Source organism: Mirounga leonina, unplaced genomic scaffold, assembly GCF_011800145.1.
Source record: "Mirounga leonina isolate KUSES-001 unplaced genomic scaffold, KU_Mleo_1.0 Mir_82, whole genome shotgun sequence".
NCBI classification, from domain to species: Eukaryota; Metazoa; Chordata; class Mammalia; order Carnivora; family Phocidae; genus Mirounga; species Mirounga leonina.
The window spans coordinates 14,517,762-14,541,705 of record NW_023270825.1 but is presented as its reverse complement, the minus strand read 5'-3'; the positions used below and the strand labels follow the sequence as shown (position 1 = coordinate 14,541,705).

Sequence of the window (23,944 nt, the reverse complement as noted above, 5' to 3'; positions counted from 1 at the left end):
TTAGTACCCATCACCAGGCTAACCCATCCTCCCCACCCCCCTCCCCTCTGTGAAGACATTTTCGGTTGTCACAACTGGATGGATGCTGTTACTGACATCTAGTGAGTAGATGCCAGGGATGCTGCTAAACATACTACAATACATAGGGTTGCATTGTACACAACAATGCAATTATCCTCACAACAAAGAATTATCTGGCCCAAGGGATGCCTGGGTGGTGGTTCAGTTAAGCGGCTGCCTTCGGCTCAGGTCATGGTCCCAGGGTCCTGGGATCAAGTCCCGCATCGGGCTCCTTGCTCAGTGGGAGACTGCTTCTCCCTCCACCTGCTTCCCCTGCTGTGCGTGCTCTCTCTCTGACCAATAAATAAATAAAATCTTAAAAAAAAAAAAAAAAGAATTATCTGGCCCAAGATGTCAGTAGTGCCAACGTTAAGAAGCCCTGCTCTATACTTATAACCTTGTATCATGATTTTTCTTGCATGTATGTCTTCTCCTTCAGAATATGAATGCTTACCATGGCGAGAACATATCTTATTTATCTTTATATTCCCAGCACATTTCCTGGTACACAGCATGTGCTCTATGAATTTTTTCAAGAAATGGAAGAAAGGAGGGAGAAAAAGGAGGGAGGCGAGGAAGGAGAAAGAGAGAGAAAGACCAAGAGGGAGGCACAAACAGAGGGAGGGAAGATGGAAAGAAAAAGGGAAGAGATTTCTCACCTTTCAGGAAAGCTGAATAGAGTAATGCAAGTTGCCCAGCCCTACCTCAATATACCCTAGAAGGTATATTTACACAGTGTTTAAAAAGCCAGACACACTAAGGGAGCTTTAAGCCTTACCATTTATTAGCTGAAAGATCTTTGAGAAAATAATTTCTTCAGACCTAAACTTCCTCATTTGTAAATGGAAATGATTTCACTCTCACAGAGGTGAGGTGAGAGTAAAATACAGTTGTAAAATACAACTGATCTTTGAACAACATGGGGGTTAGGGGTTCCAACCCCTGCACAGTCAAAAATCCACGTATAACTTTTGACTCTCGAAACACTTAACTATTTTTTTTAAAGATTTTACTTATTTATTTGAGAGAGAGAGAGCATGGGCAGGGGGGAGGGTTAGAGGGAGAAGCAGACTCCCCGCTGAGCAGGGAGCTGGACATGGGGCTCAATCCCAGGATCCTGGGATCATGACCTGAGCCAAAGGTAGATGCTTAACCGACTGAGCCACCCAGGCGTCCCTCAAAACACTTAACTATTAATAGCCTAACTGTTGACCTTCAGAAGCCTTACCAATAACATAGTCAGTAAACATAATTTTGTAAGTTACATGTATTATATACTAATTATGATAAAGTAAGCTAGAGAAAAGAAAATGTTAAGAAAATCATAAGGAAAACATTTACAGTACTGTAAAAAATCTACATGTAAGTGGAGCCATGGAGTTCAAACTTATGTTCTTAAGGGTCAATCATATATACTAAGAAACTAGTAAAGTGCTTACATATAGAAAGAATATTTATAAATATCACCCTTTTCCTCCTTCTCTAAAAATATCCATATAGAGAAATAGCAGTTAAGACTTTTCCCAGTGTTTTCTATTTCAACATTTCTACTTTGTACTTTGGTAAACCTGATTAGGTAAATATCATGGCTGTAAAATAAAAAGTCATCCTGTGTGTCACAGAATGTCTGTTAATTTTATTACTTTAGATAATTCAAAGAAACCAGATTTCTAGTCTTTGTTTTCTATGTTTACTCACAAATTTTAAAAAAATATATCCTGACAGAAGACAAGCCAGAGCTCTTAGTTCCAAATAAAAAATAATAATAATCAAAACAATAAAACTCAAAGGAAAAGTGTAGGAAAAAAGTTGGAATAAATTTTATTTGTAATATGAAAATAAAATCCCATTCTAAAGAATTCATTATTCTTCATTTCCTAGAAAACGAAAGATAGATTTTTTTTTTTTTAAGTGGACTAAACTAACTGTAAATCCAAACAAAGGTCTAACCTACCTGCCCTGTTGCCACATAGTCTTTCAAAGGATGAATGGCCAGGCAGAGAATATCATCATCATGACCCAGGTAAAAGCGCTGTGTGTTCTGCTGTCGATTGTAAATGACACCCACTGCTGCCACATGGTACACAATTTCACCAGTTTGAGTATAAAACAGATTACTTCGACAGTCATAACCTCTGTAACTGAAAATAGAAAACATATCATATAAAATTAACCGTAGCCTTTTATCTGGTAAATACAGACTATACAGAGTAGCAGGTACCTTTTAGGTCATTCAATTTCCAGTTTTACAAGATACTAAACAACTAAAACAAAATACAAGTATCTCGAATTCCATAAACTTTTATGAACTTCTCTGATTGCAAATAGCTAAATCCAAGCTATAATAATGAATGAAAAAAGGTGCAGAAAAGTATATATAGTATACTACTATTTGCATAAGTGTATTATTAAATTTGTACACTATAAAACAAAAATTGATGCTCTTTTACAAATGAAAGGGTATAGAACTGCTCTAGGAGGGTGAAAAATGATGCCTGGGAGGGCAGAGCTGGGAAGATTTTCTTTTCTTTTTTTTTTTGGAAGATATAATTGGTTTTATTAAAAGATTCATGAATCTGGCAGTCTCCCATCTAGCAAGCAGAGGGGAGCTCCCTGGGAGAAGGATATTCAAACTGTATGCTTTTATACGCATTGTTGAACCATGAGAATATATATTCCAAAAATGTTCAAACAACAATTTAAAAATATTATACACATCCAAAAAAAAAAAGCTGAATCTTTTAAAAATGGTCAATACAATTCCATTTGTAGTAACCTTTCTTTGAGCTTCAAAGAAACTCAATGTACAATATGTAACTGCATGGAAATACTGCCTATTTTAACAATGGAGATAAAATATTCTTGCTAAATGAATCCTTTTTTAAATTCCTGAAAGCATTATCAGTCAGGTAAGAAAACGATTACTAGGTAGAAGGGACAGAAAGGGCTGAATTGGAGAATTGTTCTAGGATGAAATGTGAGACTTGTATTGCTGATGTTCTAAGAAAATCCAGAAACCATATTTTACTAAAATTAAAATATAAAAAAAAATACATATAAAAAAAATTAAAATATAAAGACCAAATGCAGGCCCCCAAAAAGGTCACAATATAATTCCAAATCAGAATTATTTAGGGGAGATAATAATCTCTTATATTTTACTTACTTTGTTTAAAGAGATCCATGTCTATAAATATTAATACTAAATTTTCATAAGATAAATTATTATAAACACTCATATAGTGCTTATTATGTGCAGGACAATATTCTAAGTCACCACAAACACTGACTTATTTACTCCTCATCAGAACCCTATGAAGTAGGTACTGTTACCTTCATTTTACAGATGGGGAAAGAGGCACAGAGAGGTAAAGTGACTTGCTCAAAGTCACATAGCTACTAAATGTGAACCAAGATGCAAACACATAAATGAAAAATAGTTGTTTCATACCCGTGAACAAAGTGTAATCGAATACTATTTCCTGGAGCCCGCTCTCTTCTTTTAGAAGTACCACTTTTTTGTTTCTCCTTGTACTGTTCTTTAAGCTGAGGTAGATCTTCTTTGTAAACCTTTAAATAATGTACATAAATAAAAATACTATTAGAATATAAATAAAGGTGTTCACAAATTCCTAATGTAACTTTCAGACACTTGGTTACTATTGGTCACTAAAGTTTTAACACTTAAATAGGAAGGTATTTTATGAAATTTCCTTCCTTGGAAATAACAAACTTACATTTTCTATGTATCACACTGACAAATATGTATTCAGTGCTTCACAAAATTCTTATACTTCATAAGAAAATATTTTAAAGAGAATAAATGGGAGTGTACTGTGACAAAAAGCTATAGGCAAACAGAATACAGGCATATTTGAAAATCATGTGATGGTAATAATTACCTGCCGACGATAGGTAAGCTGGGTCTCTTGTTCAATTTCAGAATCCAGCTCTGGAACATCAGACAGATCTGAATCTGATTCATCACTATTAGAGTCAGCCAGACTTTCTGCAGTTTTTAAAAAATGAAACATTACTTGTTTGAAGAACATTCATTTTCAAAACAGCACTGTAAAATTAATGATTAAGAGCTGTGCCAACTGACAGGGTGACAAGCCATAAAACAACAAATGAAATTATCTATTCAAGTGACACAGATGTCAGTAAACTGTACTACAGATTACCTCCCTCTTCACTCACTGCAAACTCAACACTACTTTAAGTTCCTTCACTGGCACCCAGTGGCTGCTACATCAAACTTAAATGTTGGTGCAAACATAAGTGAATATAACCTATAGTTAATGTGAAAAATATCTAGAAAATACTATATGCAACAAATGAATTGACATTAATTTTTCTTTGTGAAAAAACCATACATGAAACCTAGATACCTATCTCCCCAAGAATATATTAAATGTTTGTTTTGATAATATAATGGTTTCTTCACTCATTGTTGGGTGGATTAAAATGCATGCAAAAGTACTTTGTATTGCATGCTCTGACATCTGACTCTAAATATATACGCCTAGTATTTTAATTTAAAATTTCCACTAGTAAATTTAAAATTTCCACTATACTGTTAATTATAAGGCTAGATTACACTTCAATAGTAAAATTGTTACTTTGGGGTTAGTGAAGTTTTTTTGACAGAGAAATTCTTTAGGCAGTGTGTACTACTCACCTTGGGGTGCTATGTGAAGAGCATCTTTTAGTTTTCTTTCAGGAATAAATTTCCACTGAAAGACAGAGTGATCTGCTCCACCAATAGAAATAACCCACTGATAGTCATGTGACCACCTGACATTTGTTACGTGAGCCGAATGGCCAATATATTTTTTAAACTTGGCCCCTATAACAAAAATATGCCTTTAAATTGATAAACAAATGCCAACACATGAAAATACCACTTCAAACAACAATTTCTATCCCTGAACCACCAATACATCCTCCCTCCATTATCTTAATTATGATCAAAGGGTAAAAATATTAATTCAAAATTTGTTGAATGAACAAATGAATGAGTCTACATCAAAGGATGTAAATATTTGCTCTACTGATTCACAATATAATTTGGTAGGAACCACCAGGGTAGTGAGGCATTTTCTTACTGCTTTGAGAAAAGCCTGCAGCCACAAAGGCATCAACTATTTCCATATAAGGAAATTTGAATGTTCTGGCCTGAGGCCTTTGGTCCTAAGTGAAACTGAACCAGTCTACTCCACCCCCAGTACTCCTAGTCCTAGCAGCCAGAGGATCCTTTTAAAACTTAAGCCATCAATAAAATACTTTCAAACTTAATACAGCAACATATAAAGAGGAATACACAACATGACCAAAAGGGATTTATGCCAGGAATGCAGGTTGCTTCAATGGTCAAAAATCAATGTAATACACCATATTCATCAAAATAAAATATGCCCAGTTGTCCCAAAAAACTGTCCCTTATAGTAATTCTTTAAATTTATATGTTTTGTATAATGTTCTTCAACGTAAGTTTGTCTAATGTGTTTCTTCATGATTAGATTCAGATGGTGTGTTTTTTGGCATATGTGATATTGTACCCTTTTGGATACATCATTTCAAGGGGCACAGTTCTATCATTAGTGATGTTAAGTTGTATCATTTGGTTAAGGTGGTATACACCAAATTTCTCTAACTGTAAAGGAACTACCTAACTTTGTGGTTAATTTAAAAAAAAAATCTGTGTGATGACAAGAACCATTTTTGTGGTTCTAAGTTCAGAAAATATTCTCTATATCCTGCTGCGATAAACCTGATATTTGGCAACATATACACTCCTCTGTTAGAGTATACTGGATACAGTAATGTTTGGCTTCATTTTGAGAATGTTTTAAATTTTTAAATTAAGTTATAGAAGTCCTGTCAGGATGACGAAGCTCCATCAATCAAAATCTGGAGATAAACTTTCACATTGGCCATGAATTTAGGGATAGCCATCTTAATCAAAGCATAAAAGATTTGACCAAAACTCATCTAAATTACAATTTGCTGCTTAATAGCAATGCTGTTATTTTAGGAACCAATTTTTTTATGCAGCTTAATAGAAGTAACTTTCTAGATGGGTAACTTGCCACAGTTCACCTAGGAAAGTCTAATAAGGTAAGATTTAGTCCCATCCCTCTATATGAGAATGCATTATTTGCCCATGAAGAGGACTTAGGCTATTACTTTCTTTGATGGGGTCTTTTAAGTACTCTTAGCCACCAGAGAGTCTTAAAAGGTAAAGCCAGAGATTCCAGGAAACCAAATTCCAAGTTTTTAAGATGTACTAACATTGTCATGTTTAGGTACATGACAATGTTAAGTATATGAGCCACTATTCGAATTAACCAAACTGGGCAATAGCCCCAAGAGAGGTGTAAATAATCCTAAAAGCCTCTTCCAAATTATATTCTGTGACTTTTTAAAGATCAATCCCTCTCTAAGAAAGAACCAAGGCAGGGCGCCTGGGTGGCTCAGTCGTTAAGCGTCTGCCTCTGGCTCAGGTCAGGATCCCAGGGTCCTGGGATCAAGCCCTGCATCGGGCTCCCTGCTCTGCAGGAGGCCTGCTTCTCCTTTCCCACTCTCCCTGCTTGTGTTCCCTCTCTTGCTGTGTCTCTCTCTGTCAAATAAATAAATAAAAAATCCTTAAAAAAAAAAAAAAAAGAACCAAGGCAGCTTAACAAAAAAATTGTAGAATAAGTCTAAGGGAAACCAATTATTTCTAATCAAAGGGACTATTTTAATAATTATCTAATAACCAGAACTGCTTAACTATGATAAACAGATATTTTAAAAGTGAACTAAATGTCACATCTTTCATCAAGTGACTCTGACTCACCAAGACCAAGTATATTGTCCTACATGTCTCCAGAACTCCCTGTGATTACACTTATGACACTGAAAAGTAATGGTCTATTTACTTATTAATTCTTGTAATAAACTCTAAGCTCCTTAGGACAGGATGGCATCTTGTTTACTCTATATCCCTAGTGCCTGGTATGTAGGAAATATTCATTAAATACCTGAAGAAAGAGAAAGAAAGAAAAAGAAAGACAAAGATTACATTTCCCCTTACTATGCCTGTATAGTTGAGTTGGAATACCAGATTGTAGAGGAGGGAAGAAAAGTAGAGAAGGAAATGAGAGGGCATGAACATGACTCCAACCCTTTTAATTATAAAAGGGGACAAAAGTATGATGTGTAAAGAATATTGGAGTTGAAATAAAAAGACTAGAGCTTAAGTGTCAGCTTGATGGCTTAATAGCACAGAAGCTTGAGCACATCACTTAACCTCTCTTGGACTCCATTTCCATCCTAATATAAATTAGGTTATAAGCTCTCCAAGTCCCTTAACTGTGAAAACTCTGGCCCATGACAGGAAATGATAAAAGAACAGTTAAGGCTTAAAGAGTGTGTCATCAAACAACTGGTATCTCAGAGAGAAGATTTATCAAAGCAAGCTAGAATGGTCATAGAAACTTTCCTAATTTAAAGGAGAAGGGGACGATAATTCTTGGTGAGGGTAAAGCAATATACTGAAATATTTGTTTTGATGATCCCATTTCTTTTCTAATTTGTTTTAAAGTATATTTTAACACAAAATTAATATGAGCTAAATCTCTTCAAAAAATTAGAGCAATATGACAAAAGATTTTTTCCCATTTAACTATGTTTTAATGAACTTAATCCTTTTTTTTTAAGATTTTTTTTTATTTTTTTTATCGCTTCTTGGCCTTTTGGCTAAGATCAAGTAATTTTTTTTTTTTTAAGTAATCTCTACACCCAATGTGGGGCTTGAACTTGCAATCCCAATATCAAGAGTCACATGCTCCTCAGATTGAGCCAGTCAGCCACTCTGACCTTAATACTTCTTTATAAAATATATGAGACTATCTTTCCAACCTTAGTGTAATAATATTTTAAAACACAAAACCGAACTATTCATTAAAAAAAGAGATAAATAGATTCGACTACATTAACAACTGGTCAAGAAAAGACAATAATTATTATAGTAAGTCATTGTGATAATTATAGTAAGTCATAAACTGGGAAAAGACATTTGCAACCCATAAAAATTACAAATCATTTGTATCTAGAGTATTGGAAAAAACTTCAAAAAATTAGTAAAAGAAAACAACTCTATAGAAAAATAGGCAAGAGATATTAACCTGTATTTGACAGAAGAGGAGAGGAAATGCAGAAAACCAAAAAATAATGGGAAAGATGATCAATCTCATTAGTTAGACAAATGTAAATTAAGACCACAAGGTGACATCATTTATACTAATTAGATTTACACAAATTAAAAAGTGTGGCAGTACCAAGTACTGAAAAGGATGTGGATCAACAGGGTTTTTAAAATGGTATAACTACTTTGGGAAAAAAGTTGGCATTTTCTTATAAATTCTCTATGACCCAGCAATTTCACTCCTAAGTGTACATCTTTGAGAAATTTGCATCTAATAGCAAATGTCCACCATAGGAGAATAAATGCATTAATTATATCATATATCCACAACACAGTATTTTATCACCAGGAAGAATACACTAGAACTACATGCAACAATATGAATGAATCTTAGAACACAAGTCCTGAGTAAATCTCCAACATAAATATGTTTTTGTTTGATGTTTGTTTTTCCAATGAATTTTCTTATCAAATCTAAAGAAAGATTTTTATCAAATATAAATTTTCATTTGTCAAGGAGTAGAGAGAAAGTTTTGGCAACTAGTAACAGTGATGGAGGTGTTAGCTTACAGCAACCCTGCCTTCATCTCTCCATCCTCCTCTACTCCCACCTCCTCACCCTTTACCACAGCCCATGTGCTGCTGCCGGGGAAGAGTCTGATTATTTGAGAGAAATTACTGTGAAGAACAAAAGAATTTAGATAGAAAGAGGATAATAATGGGGGAAAAAAGGAGAAGTAATGCTTTGGGCTAGGATTCAAGGGGACTAAATGTGAAAGAGGATCATTCTCATTGAGCTAATCTCATACATTTTGTGTGTGAATTACAATGATTCTACAATATAAGCTACTTCGATTATTTAACTTCCACATTTTTGTAAATGTTGCACTTCTTAGAATGTAATGGATATTACTTAAGTAGATATCTAAGAGGTGCTACTACAGTAGACACACTCTTTTCCCAAACTTAAGTTGGATCAGTAACACAACTTAATGTATGAAAGAATGTACAACATCATAACTAATGTAAAAGGTAATTTTTCTAGTAATACTAACTTTATGCAAGTATGTGAATTCAATAAACACAGAATCTTAAAATATTTCTAATTCTTTAAAGATGCAGTAGTTATATTCTATCTTGTTTTCCCAATTACTTACACAGTTTCAAGCTAACTCACAAGTGCCTAGAAATAAAAACCCTTACCATAAAATAAATTTCTCACAAATATCTAACAAAAAGAAAAATAAGGAAAACAATTTATATTCTTGAAGCAGTGACTGAACAATACTAATTTTTCTGAGACTTCAGTAAAATATTCCCACAATTCAGATTACTACACATTTTAAAAATGAAATAAAATTACTGTGCAAGAAAAATACTGTCAATAAACTGCAAAACATAAAAACTGTCAAAAAATCCCATTCACTTGACTAAGAATGCTCGGAAAATTTGTTTTTGCACAGAGTCAGTATATGAAACACTGAGTAGAAGCAATGTCTAAGATTAAGATCATCGTGATCAATCTTACTGAATCTCACACACTTTCTACTAAGCAAGTCTCATTTTGAGTCCTAATAAAATCTGTTGTGCCTAGTGACTCTCATGTCCTAGCTACATGGTGGGATCCAGAAATAGGGTATTTTAATTATTAGAGAATTATCTAGTCTTTATTAACACACTTAGCATTACATATGGATGCAATTTCACATGCAACTAGGAAGCTGACACCCTGCAAGTAGGAATCAACAACATGGCATTAGGTGGCAATATCTGGAATTTACTACTTTATTGTAAAGGCACAAGAGAAATGCTAGCATAGACTTCTAGGAAAATCAGCCCCTTAAGTTTGACATCAATGAACTACCTATTTAAATACAACTATTCCAGCTATATTCCCATAATCACCTTTTAATGAAATGCAATTTAACATTCATTCAAAAGCTCTTATCAACAACCGGGTAAAAAAATCATTACTACTTTTGCTACAGATGTTAATGCTCTAGTAATACACTCACTGCACCTAATCTAAAGCTCCATACTATAGGAGAGAATTCTTTGAAAACTAAATCTCAGAAAAAACTTTGCTTTCCCAGAACAGTAAAAAAATGCCTTTTAAAAAAAAAACAGCTATGATGAGGAGCGTGCCTGGCTGGCTCGTCAGTAGAACATGCAACTCTTGATCTTAGGGTTGTGAGTTCAAGCCCCATGTTGGGACAAGTTTACTGAAAAAAAATAAAAAATAAAATGTGTGTCAACCATACTTAACAAAGTAAAAAAAAAAAGTTTAAAAAGCTATAATAAAAATTACTTTGTGCCCTGCTTTATTTTATTTCTGGTTTCTAGAAAACTAATTTCCTGATACTAATTTTGTATCCATGTAATTATTTTAGAACTTATGGACTTGTTATAAACTGACTCAAATACTTTATGGAACAAGGCATGGGATAAATAAATAACTAATATAGCATTTCATTTAATTATCCCTAAGTCTATGAACAGAATGATTAATATCATCATTTAAGAAGAGATCCAAGAGAAAAAGGTGATATATAAAATGTGTAGAAAATAACCAATAAGACCCCTTATTTTTCTTTCCTTCTTTTTCAGATTTTTAAATTTATTTATTTGACAGAGAGAGACACAGTGAGAGAGGGAACACAAGTAGGGGGAGTGGGAGAAGGAGAAGCAGGCTTCCCGCTGAGTAGAGAGCCGGATAAGGGGCTTGATCCCAGGACTCTGGGACCATGACCTGAGCCAAAGGCAGCCACTTAACCAACTCAGCCACCCAGGTGCCCCAAGACCCCTTATTTTTCTTACTCTGTCATACAAAGTATACAAATGTCAAAACAATATATGTTAAGGATCTAAGCAAAAAACACACCTGTATAAGAAAACCAACCAACCAACCAACAGGTTCTAAACTGTGACCTGAACTTGTATTTTGAAAGAAAAGATACCTTTTCTCAAACAAGGATATCGGAATAATTTTATAATTCCATAGTCATCAGCTGTAACTAAAACTTGGCCAATATAATTTCCATCTACTGAATTTATGTCATTGATATCTGAATACTTGGGCCAAATTCCATTTACTTCAAGGCCTGAAACACATGTCCATGAAGCCCAATGAACACCTTTTATTTCTTCGTTTGTCACTTCTTTTCCTCCTAAAAAGAAATCATAGTCTTAATTAAGAAGTTATTTAATTTTTTCTCAAATATACTGGTAAGTTATAAATACCTGATAAATTATACTGATAACATGGTGAACTCCAAAATTTAAGTATCTTCCTACTACAGTTAAAGGAGAGTATTATGAATAAGTAGGTAAATATGGTAAGGAGAGAAGAAAGTTAAATGCAAGGAATTAAAAAAAAAAAAGCTACTACCAAAATTATACAGAGACACACACAGATTGGATTCTAATATAGCTCACCAGGTTCACTCATGTGGAGAATAAACAACCCTATTAAAATCATGCTAGATTAGTGACAACAGGTAAGTCAGAAGAACAAGTAAAAGCTATATGAAAGTGGCAAATCAGCTATTAAGTAAGAAACCTAAGAAGATGCATGGGTGGGAAAAAAAACTGAAAAGGACCAAGAGGGATGGATGAGCAAGGAATAATACATTAGGGAACTGGACTTTAGGATTCAGTCACTTTTCATTACAAACAGATTATTAATGAAAAACTGTTGGGCAGATGCATTAATTATGTACCCAGTCTTATTAAGTTGTTGGAAAACAGTGACTAATTCATTAAGTATCATACTAAATGACGTTTTTGACGTTGCTTTTATTCTTTTAAAAAATCTTTGATGGAAACTGTTTTTCAAATTTAGTTTGTTAGCTATATTATGGATACTCGTAAAATTTATTTGAGGTAACCAAAAAAACCTCAATTTGTGGTCAGGCATTTTTAGTAATTATATTTAGTTAATTAGCTCCACCCATAAAAATGGCATTTTGACTTTATAATATACACTAGGACTTTACCAAATACTACTCACTCACATAGCATGGAATTCGACATAAAGTAGGTCTGTCTTAGATCTTCCAAGCAAAGTTTTAATTACAAAGGATTAAAATATAAAGGATTTCAATATAAGAGGACAGCCTTATAGAAAGATCACAATGATTAGCTCAGATCTTCTTTAATTTCCTATAATCAAATGTATTTTACATTCTTCTCCTCAAATTCTAAAATATTTTATATAGGCACTAAAAATCTACAAATTACATACAATTTATTAGAACCTTTTACCTGGCATTCTATAAAAAAGTCTTTTCCCATTTCCATCATTTGTCTGTAAATATCTACTGTCTGAGGACCAGTCCAGATGAGTGATGAAACTAAGTGATCCAACACATTCCCCCAATTTTTTATAACGTTGCGCAACGCCGTAGATATCAACTGAGCTGTCATTACATCCAACAGCAAGGTAAGTTCCATCTGGTGAGTATTTTAACTCATGAATCGCCTCCTTCCTATCTTTAATATGTACAACTTCGGTCATATCTCTGCAAACAAAAAATAATAACACATGAAATCAAGTCATTACAGAATTAGTTCAGTTTCAAATGTGTCTAAAATGGCTGGAAGGCTACATCAAGTATTTATAAATCACAAAGCAAATATACATGAGATAAATATTAATTCAGGAAAAATTACTTTGTTGAACAAAAATATATGAGGACAACATATGCTGAAAGTAAAGGAAAATGCTGAATTTCAGTTCTTTAATTACTTTAAGGTAGTTTAAAGATTCATTCTAAGTTTCCAGAGTCATACAATAAAGGAGATAAAGTCACAGATTTTATGATGAAGCTCCTTGGAAATACTGAGTTTATGAAAAATGTATAATTATAAACAGTGATTTTCAAATAAATTTTTGTAATGAGACAAATGTATAAAATTACATTCAGGAAATAAAGTAAAGAGGAATTGATTTGTATTATTTCAGTAACACATTTGAATGCTTATCTTTATATAGCTACACTATTTTTATTTCAACTTCTTCAACCTTTTTTAATACAAATTCTTCCCAATTAGAGACCATGTCAACAGTAAACACTTTTTCACTGATTCCTTATAATTGAGTTTCCAAAATAATACAGGTATTGGTAACAGTCATACAAATGGATAAACACTTAGTTTAACACCACTGAATTTCCAAAGTTGTGAGGAGTTGGTGGGGAGGAGGAGAAGAGGGAGGCAGTGAAGGAGAAGGGGCAGGAGGAAGTAAGAATTCTTATTTCCAATTAGTGTCAAGAACTTTTTTCCATTTAAATTTTGCATTACCCACCTGAAATGCTCCATGTAGATAATTTCTTTTAAAGTTTAAATGGATATTTCTCAATTTTTAAGGTTTCTAAGTGGACCATTTAAAGCAATCAAACTCAATTTTTTTTTCAGTAACACTAACATTAGTTTTAGTTGTTTTTTAGGCACATGGGATACAAAGACGAACTCATCTTCTGTGAGAGAGGGATAGAAAGTACTGTACTTTACAAGTGATAAAATGTTGTGAGTGCTCAAAAGGTATGTGGGAAATTCTATAAGAAATACTGAAAAGGGCTAAGACTAGACTAAAGGCAGGAAAGGACCAAAGAAGAATGGCATCTATATTTTGAGCATAAAACCTGAGGATCTGGCTAAGAATAAAAGATGAGGAAAGGTTTTCTAAGAAGACGACACAGCATGGACATATGCAAGTATAAGGCACATTTGGAGAATAGTAGATACTACAATGTGGATATAAGAGTATGTGGGAAAAGTAGTGACTTGATGGAGTTAAAGAGATAAACTGAAGACAATGTGTGACAGATCTGACGGGTTGCCAAGGAATGTGGGCTCTACCCTGGTGTTAATCATATAAAGTAAGAGATGAAAATCAGCCCCTTAACTACATAAAAGGGGATCAAAACAAGACAAATGAAGAAAAAACCTTTTTTAAAAAAAAGCTTTCCTGCAACAAACTGAGGGTTGCTGGAGTGGTGGGGATTGGGAGGGATGGGGTGGCTGGGTGATAGACATTGGGGAGGGTATGTGCTATGGTGAGCACCGTGAATTGTGTAAGACTGTTGAATCACAGACCTATACCTCTGAAACAAATAATACATTTTATGTTTAAAAAAAAAAAAAAGAAGATAGTAGGAAGGGAAAAATGAAGGAGGGGAAATCGGAGAGGGAGACGAACCAGGAGAGACTATGAACTCTGAAAAACAAACTGAGGGTTCTAGAAGGGAGGGGGGTGGGGGGGGAGGGGTTAGCCTGGTGATGGGTATTAAAGAGGGCACGTACTGAATGGAGCACTGGGTGTTATACGCAAACAATGAATCATGGAACACTACATCAAAAACTAATGCTGTAATGTATGGTGACTAACATAATAAAAAATGTTAAAAAAGTAAAAATAAAAATAAATAAAAAAAATTTTTAAAAAGCTTTCCTGGTCAACATCACTTTTGCCTTAAACCCTGCAACTTACAAGGTTCTCCACCTAAGCACAGACTTGTGCAGTTACTTCTTCTACCTTTCCCAGTGACCCCTTCCTTTACGTTTTAATAAAGTCCACGCATCTGATTTCCCTTTCTCCATATTTAATCCATCCACCTACCCATCCATATCTACAAAGAACAAAATTTTTAAGAAAACATCTAAGGCACTATTTCATAGCTTTTACTTTTTATGCCTTCTTTATTAAAGATTTTATCATTCTAATTTTGTTCACAAACATTAATTTAAATGTTTCCTGAAAATTCTTCAGAACTATTTTGGTATATACATAGCCTTTTTTCTAGAGACTTAATTGCTCCCAAGTAATGAGAGAAATAAGTGTGGTTTATGTCCTTGTTCACCAACACAGACACAGGTGCGCACGCACATGTGAACACACACACAATTCTGATGGACTCTTTTACAGTATGTATTATGCTACTACATCAACATTATGAATTGTGACTATCTTCTCTCATGAAGAAGTTTGACAAACTTATAGGAAAGAAGACTATTAGATGAAAGTGTATTAATTTTTAAAAATTCTCAATTAAGTCTTCTGGTAAACTGATGTGTGAATTCCATGGTTTCTTTAGGAAACAGAGGGAGGCCGTCCAAAGCCTGGGAATATTCATACATTAGCAATTTGTAACACATCACAGAAGTAAAGTACAGTGTTGATCACAGCATAGAACAGACAGTTGTTTGTTAGTGGAGACAGACCAAAGGAAGTAGAATTTAAACTTCATTCTGAGGAATTAATGAGATTTAGCTTAGCAGAAGCCAGGAAATGGGAGGTGAAGGGCCCACGTTCCAACAGAGATGTGAAAGAGCTGACAGCAAGATTGAAGCTCTGCTTGTTGTTAATAAAGTGTAGCTGGACTGACAACAAGCAGAGGGGTTAGAGTGTGAGATGAGTCTGATGAGACAGGCTAAGGGAAAATCATAAAAGGCCTCACAAATCTTAAGATTTTTGGCCTTAATTTATGAGTTTAAGTTAGGGGAGGATGAATCAATTAGATCACTTGTCTGATTTGACAGTAAAAAACAAATCCAGGTAGTATAACAGTAGGATTAAGACTAATTAGAAGGCTATTTATTACAGATGGTGGTTGTTCAGACTTCGGAAAGAAGTGAAATGTTTTAAAATATATAGTATTATAGTCTATACTATACTATAAAATATATAGTATATGTTAAAGATATTGTAATTTTAATCTTACAAACATTAATTAAAATGTTTCTGAAAATGAGGCAAGTAAAATCAACAGAATGTGATGGTGATTGGACATGGTGGGTTAGAGAGAGAGAGGTAACAACCATAATTCCTAGGTTTCCGCTTGGTACAAGAACCTGGAAAATGGTGCCACCCCTAGAACAGGGCCCACAGACAGAAGATCAGCCTGGGAGGGAGGATCAGAAGTTCAGTTTTGGAAATGCTGAATTGCAGATGCCTTTGAGACATCCAAGTGATGTTAAATAAACAAATGGTTATACACAACTGAAGTTCAGTGGAGAGATCAGGGCCAGAACTAGGTATCTGGGACCATCAGGCTACAGGTGGTAACTGAAGCTGGAGGCAGGATGAGATCACCTAGGGGAAAAACAGAAGAACAGAAAGCCCAGGTCTGAGCTTTAAGGCCCTCCAATACTTACTGATAGGCAGAAGATAAATTAGCCTATAAAGAAAATGGAAGCAGGAGAAGTTAGCTGAAAAGAGAAAGAGAATTAATATCCAAAGCCTGGGAAGAGAATGCTCTGAGAAGGAGCAAGTGGTTAAGGGGGCCATATACTGGTGAGAATCAACCTAGATGCAAGGTGAAAAATGTTTCCTGGCTTTAGTGACAGGGTACTATTAGCAAGAATGTTTCAGTGTAAAGATGAAGGCCAAAGCTATACTGCATTGTGGGTATTAAGTCAATAATTGGAAGAAAACAGACAGTAAATTACATAGTTTTTTGAGAATTTTACTGTGAAAGAGTAGAAATGTGATATAACTAGAGGGGATTTAGACTTGAGGTAGGAATTTTAAGACAGGATATACTTGAACATGTTTTTTAATTAATTAATTTTAAGATTTATTTATTCGAGAGAGAGCACGTGAGTGTGGGGGGAGGTGGGAAGAGGGAGAGAGAGAATCTCAAGCAGACTTGCTGCTGAGTGCAGAGCCCGACAAGGGGCTCGATCCCAGAACCCCAAGATCATGACCTGAGCCATTATCAAGAGTCAGATGCTCAACTGACTGAGCCACCCAGCACCCTACTTGAGCATGTTTTGATAGTGCTCTTTCAGGGGAGGGCTACAGAGGGACAAAAACCTTTGATGTGAAAAAATAATGGACATATACAAAGTTACTTTTTAAAGCCAGGAACAACTTTTGGGACTTAATTATTCCCAAGAAATGGAACAGACAAAATGTAAGTAGGTTGAAAAAAGTTTTTAAATGAATGTATAATCACTTAGGGAAAAACTCTCCTAATCCTTTTGCAGTTAATATAATGTGGTAGTGACACTGTCAGAAAGAGACAAATGGCTAGCTGCTGGTAGAATATGAAATGAAAATGCAGGCACCTAGGTGGCTCAGTCGTTAAGCATCTGCCTTCAGCTCAGGTCATGGTCCTGGGGTCCTGGGATCGAGTCCACATCAGGCTCCCTGTTTGGCGGGAAGCCTGCTTCTCCCTCTCCTGCTTCCCCTGCTTGTGTTCCCTCTCTCGCTGTGTCTCTCTTTATCAAATAAATAAAATCTTTAAAAAAAATAAAAAAATAAAATGAAAATGCTTTTACAACTAAAGTCTATCCCATACTCTTCAGGAAACTTTATTCTATCCCCAGGAAATTTACTAATTGTGCTTATCAAGCTCTTCCACTTAAGTCTTCCTACCTACTTATGAGAATAAATGAGTGACTCTGAGGAGTTTGGTGTGGATAATACCATGCAGCCCAATCCCAATACAAGTCAAAGTTTTACATATATGAATCTTTTAATTTGAAAAATATTTGCATTTTTTCATTTGATTCCATGATATGTTTAACACAAAATTGGTAACATTGGCAATTGCACTACTGGGTATTTACCCCAAAGATACAAATGTAGGGATCCGAAGGGGAATGTGCACCCCGATGTTTATAGCAGCAATGTCCACAATAGCCAAACTGTGGAAAGAGCCAAGATGTCCATCGACAGATGAATGGATAAAGAAGATGTGGTATACACAATGGAATATTATGCAGCCATCAAAAGGAATGAAATCTTGCCATTTGCAATGATGACGTGGATAGAACTGGAGAGTGTTATGCTGAGCGAAATAAGTCAATCAGAGAAAGACATGTATCATATGACCTCACTGATATGAGGAATTCTTAATCTCAGGAAACAAACTGAGGGTTGCTGGAGTGGTGGGGGGTGGGAGGGATGCAGTGGTTGGGTGATAAACACTGGGGGGGGTATGTGCTATGGTGAGCGCTGTGAATTGTGCAAGACTGCTGAATCACAGATCTGTACCTCTGAAACAAATAATACATTATCTGTTTAAAAAAAAAAAAGAAGATAGCAGGAGGGGAAGAATGAAGGGGGGAAATCAGAGGGGGAGATGAACCATGAGAGACGATGGACTCTGAAAAACAAACTAGAGGGGAGGGGGGTGGGAGGATGGGTTAGCCTGGTGATGGGTATTAAAGAGAGTATGTTCTGCATGGAGCACTGGGTGTTATACGCAAATAATGAATCATGGAACACTACATCAAAAACTAATGATGTAATGTATGGTGATTAACGTAATAAAAAACAAAAAAACGAAATAAAATAAAATTGGTAACATTTTTTATCAAAAGGAAGAGATGCTCTAGAAGTTATGTGACTTTGTGTTGGCACATCACCTTGTACCCCAAATTTAGAATCAGTGTGTTAGGATCTGAATCTATTCTATGTTTCTCCAATCACAATGTAACTACTCCTGCGAGGGTACTTTAATACTGCTATACTTATGAAGTCTGCTTCATGATATGAAGAATATGTCCTGCAAACCAAGAAGAAACAGTGACCAGGTAAATCTAGGATTAAGAATATTTTGTGAGTTAAAATTTTGTGGTTAAGCTACAAAGGCATTTAATAGGTATAATCACCATTCCAATGGTCCTGTCAAAAATGTTGGACTCAGTTGCTGAAATAATGACTTATTAGAGATAAGAACTTATTCACCCAGTTACTTGCATACAATAATTGAAAAGGCAAGTAAATGTACAATTACCAAAAATAATCACTATTTTTTAATGTATAGAAGCTATATGAGAGGAACTCTTAGGGGTTTTACAATTCTTGTTGCAAAACAGTGTCAATGTACTTATGCCATTGAAGTTTGAAAGATGGTTAAAATGGTAAATTTTATATTATATATATTTTATCACAATTAAAAAAGTAGTACAAGAGAAAAATCTCATATCTCATTGTAAAAATCTGTCCCAAAAAGAGAGTCAGCAACTAGAGAAACTCAGAGGTACAAGAGAACATGATGTATCTGAAGCAGCAAAAGATATTTTATACAGTTGAAAGAAAGAGACTGAGGCAGAAAGAAACAGGCTGGAGAGATGGGTACTACTGGCTATGTTAAGGATTATGAACTTCAACCTAAGGACAGTGTAAAGCTTTTATCATATTTTAGAAAGAGGAGGGCTGCAAACAAATGTGTTTTAAAAGGCATCACTATAACTGTAGAGTAAAAGAAGTCTTGAGGGAAGCCAAACAGGAGGTAAGGAGACCAGCTGCAATGCTATCTCACCAATCCAGTGAGGAGATGGCAGAAGCCTATACAAGAGTACAATGGTGAGAATGGGAGGAAGCAGATTAATTTAAAAGCTCCTTGGGAAGTAGATTCTCCAGAACTCTGTGATTAACTAGACAAGGGAATTAATGGTTTCTGGATTGGGCAACTGAAAGGGTCTTCCCATTCACTAAGCTAGAGAAGAAGGATTTCATAAATACATATGCTTGTGAACACACATGGATCTACAGCAAAGTTTGTTTTTGTTTTTAAGAGAGAGGGTGTAATAGTTGGGGTGGGGGGAGTCAAGGGAGAGAGAGAATCTTAAGCAGGCCCTACACCCAACAGAGGTCTGATCTCACGACCCTGAGATCATGACCTGAGCCAAAATCAAGAGTTAGGCACTTAACCACTGAGCCATTCAGGCGCCCCTACAGCAAAGGTTTTTTTTTTTTTTCTTTTCAAGATTTTATTTATTTATTTGACAGAGACAGACACAGTGAGAGAGGGAACACAAGCAGTGGGAGTGAGAGAGGAAGAAGCAGGCTTCCTGCGGAGCATGGAGCCCGATGTGGGGCTCGATCCCAGGACCCTGGGATCATGACCTGAGCCGAAGGCAGACGCTTAACGACTGAGCCACCCAGGCGCCCCCCTACAGCAAAGTTTTTAATAGCTATATAGAATTCAACTGAATGCACCGGACCTGTAATTCAACAGGAGATGCAAACTGCTTTAACAAATTTGTTTAACTTTTCTAATTATGCAAACAAACAAGAAAAGATGCAGGCATTTTTTTTTTCCCCAAAGAATAAAGCTGCAAATAACAACAAAAAACCTTTCACCCATTTTTAACTTCCTCAAAGTCACCACCACCCCCCTCCACCAATGGCAGAGGATCATTACTAAAAATCAATACTACCAAGGAATGGAAGTCAAAACCCAAATTTACAGCTCAAAATTTTAGCCATTAATCCACTAAGCATTCTTAAGCCCCAAAACAAGGTTTTTGAGTTAACAATTTTCCAACAAAGCCACTTTTATATATTTAATATTTAATAAAACTAATATCTGAAATATATGTGTGTGTGTATATATGTTAATATGAAAGGTAGGTGAAAATGAAATGGGTAAAAACAATGAGTATTGCATATTATCACTTAACAGAAATTTACTATCTCTTTCTATTTCTACCCCAATACCATACCTTACTCTAAGTACAGTGAATGAGCCATCCTTCATTCCAAGGGCAAGATGGATTCCATCTACATTTACAGCTGCACAACGAATTGGTTCTTCCATATTACACCTTGCTATTAGTGCATGATCTACTAGGCTCCATATCCTGTAACATTTAATTAAAATAAAAGAGTAATTAACTAATGTATGCTTAAAAATGATGAACTCTATGAAAAGATTTTGGTTAAAATAATAATCTAAGAAAGTAATATAAACCTAGATTTTTAACTATATGCTTTGTGGCAAGGAGTTCTATGAAAACAGGAATACTGTTCACATTTAAAAGACAGGAGTTTATAGAATCTTTTATTTTTTTTAAAGATTTATTTATTTGAGAGAAAAAGAGAGTGTGAGTGGGGAGAGGAACAGAGGCAGAGAATCTCCAAGCCGACTCCCAGCTGAGTGGGGAGCCCAAAATGGGGCTTGATCTCACAACCCATGAGATCATGACCTGAGCCAAAACTGAGTCGGACACCTAACTGAGCCACCCAGGTGCCCCTGGAATCTTTTATTTTTAAAACAATGTAATGACATCAATAGAGAAGAAGGATTTCATAAATACATATGCTTGTGAACATACGTGGATCTACAGCAAAGTCTGACATCAATTTTTTCCAATCATTTATATGTGTGTGTATGTATAGTATAGGGGTATATATATATATAGAGAGAGAGAGAGAGAGTCTTTTAAGAGTAACACTTAAGACTATGCAAATTCAGTCTGTTCCACATTCAAATGTTAGAAATCTATAACAGAAAGTAGAAAATGCCAATTGTTTGAAAATTAAGAATTGTACTTCTAAATAATCCAAAGGACAAAGAAAAAAATATTAATGAAAATTAGTTAATATTTTGAAATTATAATAAAAAATTTCATATCAAAACTTGTGGGATTCAGCTGAAATAGTACTTAGGAGGAACTTTAAATACAGATAACATAAAAACAAATGCTACAACTTATAATTTTTTTTTAAGATTTTTTATTTATTTATTTGAGAGAGAGAATGAGAGAGAGAGAGAGCACATGAGAGGGGGGAGGGTCAGAGGGAGAAGCAGGCTCCCCGCCGAGCAGGGAGCCCGATATGGGACTCGATCCAGGGACTCCAGGATCATGACCTGAGCCGAAGGCAGTCGCTTAACCAACTGAGCCACCCAGGCGCCCCAAATGCTACAACTTAATGAACAGATATCTAGGAAAAGATTGGCAAAACTAGATTTTTAAATGTTTTTATAGCAATATCTTTTTCAAAAAATTCTATTTGTTGATGTTTTATGGGAAAAATGATTTTGTATATTGTGTTTATAGCTAGGAAATTTGTTAAATTATCTTTTTAATTCCAATAATTTCTCTGTATTTTCCTTTTTATTTTCTACATATATAATCATAATATCAGCAAATGAGTTGTTTCTTCCTTTCCAATCCAAATATCTATATATGAATGTATTATACACATATATTTAGCCTTACTGTACTGACAAAGACTTCTATAGCTGAATATAATGATGACAAATACAATGGGGAAAGTGGACATCACGGTCTTCTTTTCATTCCAAAGGAAAATTTTCAATATTTCAACAATAAATATATTTACCAAAGACTTTATGCTCCACTACAGGGGTCAGCAAACCATAGCCTGTGGGCCAAACTGGAACTACTGCCTGTTTTTGTACAGTTTGGAAAGCTGAGAATGGTTTTTACACTTTTATTTTTTTAAAGGAAACTACCCTTTTTTTAAAAAGATTTTATTTATTTCTTTGACAACGAGAGACACAGCGAGAGAGGGAACACAAGCAGAGGGAGTGGGAGAGGGAGAAGCAGGCTTCCCGCCGAGCAGGGAGCCCGATATGTGGCTCGATCCCAAGACCCTGGGACCATGACCTGAGCCAAAGGCAGACGCTTAAACACCGAGCCACACAGTCGCCCTGATTTTTACATTTTTAAATGGTTGAAAAAAATTAATAACATTTTGAGACATGGGAGAATTACAGGAAATTCAAGTTTCAGTGTCTGTAAATCACGTTTCATGGAAACACAGCCACACTCTTTGTTTACATATTATCTATGACTGCTTTCATACTACAGAGGGAGAGTGGAGTTGTTGCAAAAGGGATGGCAGACAGTATGCAACACTCACATCACTTTGCACTGCTTCTTCCACGCACTACAAATTGCAGGGGCACAGTTGATAGAATTTCAAGTGCTAGGTGTGTTAACCACATACACCCATTGTGTCAAAATGAGAAGAAAAAGAGAAAAGTAAATTTGAAATTTTGCATTTTTAAGGCATAGTGAAGTGTAAATGACAGTTATTGAATTAGACAGTAAAGCACTGTATTTATTATGCAATGACACTATAGTCGCCCTAAAAAATACAGAGATAGATGAACATTACTAGACTAAGCACTCCTTGCAATATCTTTGACTCACAGGAAAGCAATGGTCAGAAAAATCAGAATTTAAAAATTAAAATATGATGTCAACAAAAGTGTTTCTAAGTGGCTTGTTAGCCAAACAAGGAAAGCTATTTATTGGTAATGGATTAATTATATCATTTTAAATTGCAGTGGCTAAAGAAATGTGTCCAGAGAAAATAAATTTAAGATTATCAGCCTTTACAGTGAGAACAGTTTCTCAAAAACTTGAGGGTGTTGGGAAAACCACCAACAGTTAATTAAAAAACAAGACAAATAATGTTGAGTGGTTTCCTTGGATTGTGATGAGTCAACAGATGTTACCAATATTACTCAGTTGTTTATCCGAGGAATCAATGCCAAGTTTGAAGTGATGAAGAATTAGCTTCTATGACTAGTCAGTGTGGAACAACTACAAGCTAGTATGTTTTCAAAGACATAAGTGAGAAAGAACTAAACCAGTACAATGTAGGGTAGAATTAGATGGTGTTGAAAAACATGGATAGAAAAAAAATGGCCTAGGTAAATTTACAAAACCTGTAAAAATGTAAGGTGTTTAAAAAGCCTATGATTATTCATTGCATTATTCTTTAGCAAGTATTTTGCAAAAAAAAAAAAAAATTGAATGTGTTTATGAACCAATAATGTTAATGATGAACTTCATTTGGTTTTGGGGATATCATCATTGTTAGTTCGAAGTTTTATCAGGAACAGAAGTTCAAAAACCTGACTTGCTCTACCACATAGCTGTTAATGGCTTAACAGTGGTAAAGTTTTATTGCACTTCGTT

The 23,944-nt window shown here is 35.0% G+C and overlaps 1 protein-coding gene across 1 annotated transcript in view; it reads right to left on the bottom strand.

The window, feature by feature from the left end:
• Window positions 1-23,944, bottom strand: part of EML5 (EMAP like 5) — a 168,523-nt gene that overhangs the window by 83,973 nt on the left and 60,606 nt on the right. The window contains exons 8-14 of the mRNA XM_034992521.1: window positions 20,711-20,848; window positions 12,515-12,771; window positions 11,209-11,418; window positions 4,742-4,909; window positions 3,963-4,069; window positions 3,512-3,630; window positions 2,015-2,201 (exon numbers count right to left, since the gene is read on the bottom strand). Coding sequence (XP_034848412.1) covers window positions 2,015-2,201; window positions 3,512-3,630; window positions 3,963-4,069; window positions 4,742-4,909; window positions 11,209-11,418; window positions 12,515-12,771; window positions 20,711-20,848 — 1,186 coding nt within the window. The remainder of the gene's footprint in view (window positions 1-2,014; window positions 2,202-3,511; window positions 3,631-3,962; window positions 4,070-4,741; window positions 4,910-11,208; window positions 11,419-12,514; window positions 12,772-20,710; window positions 20,849-23,944) is intronic.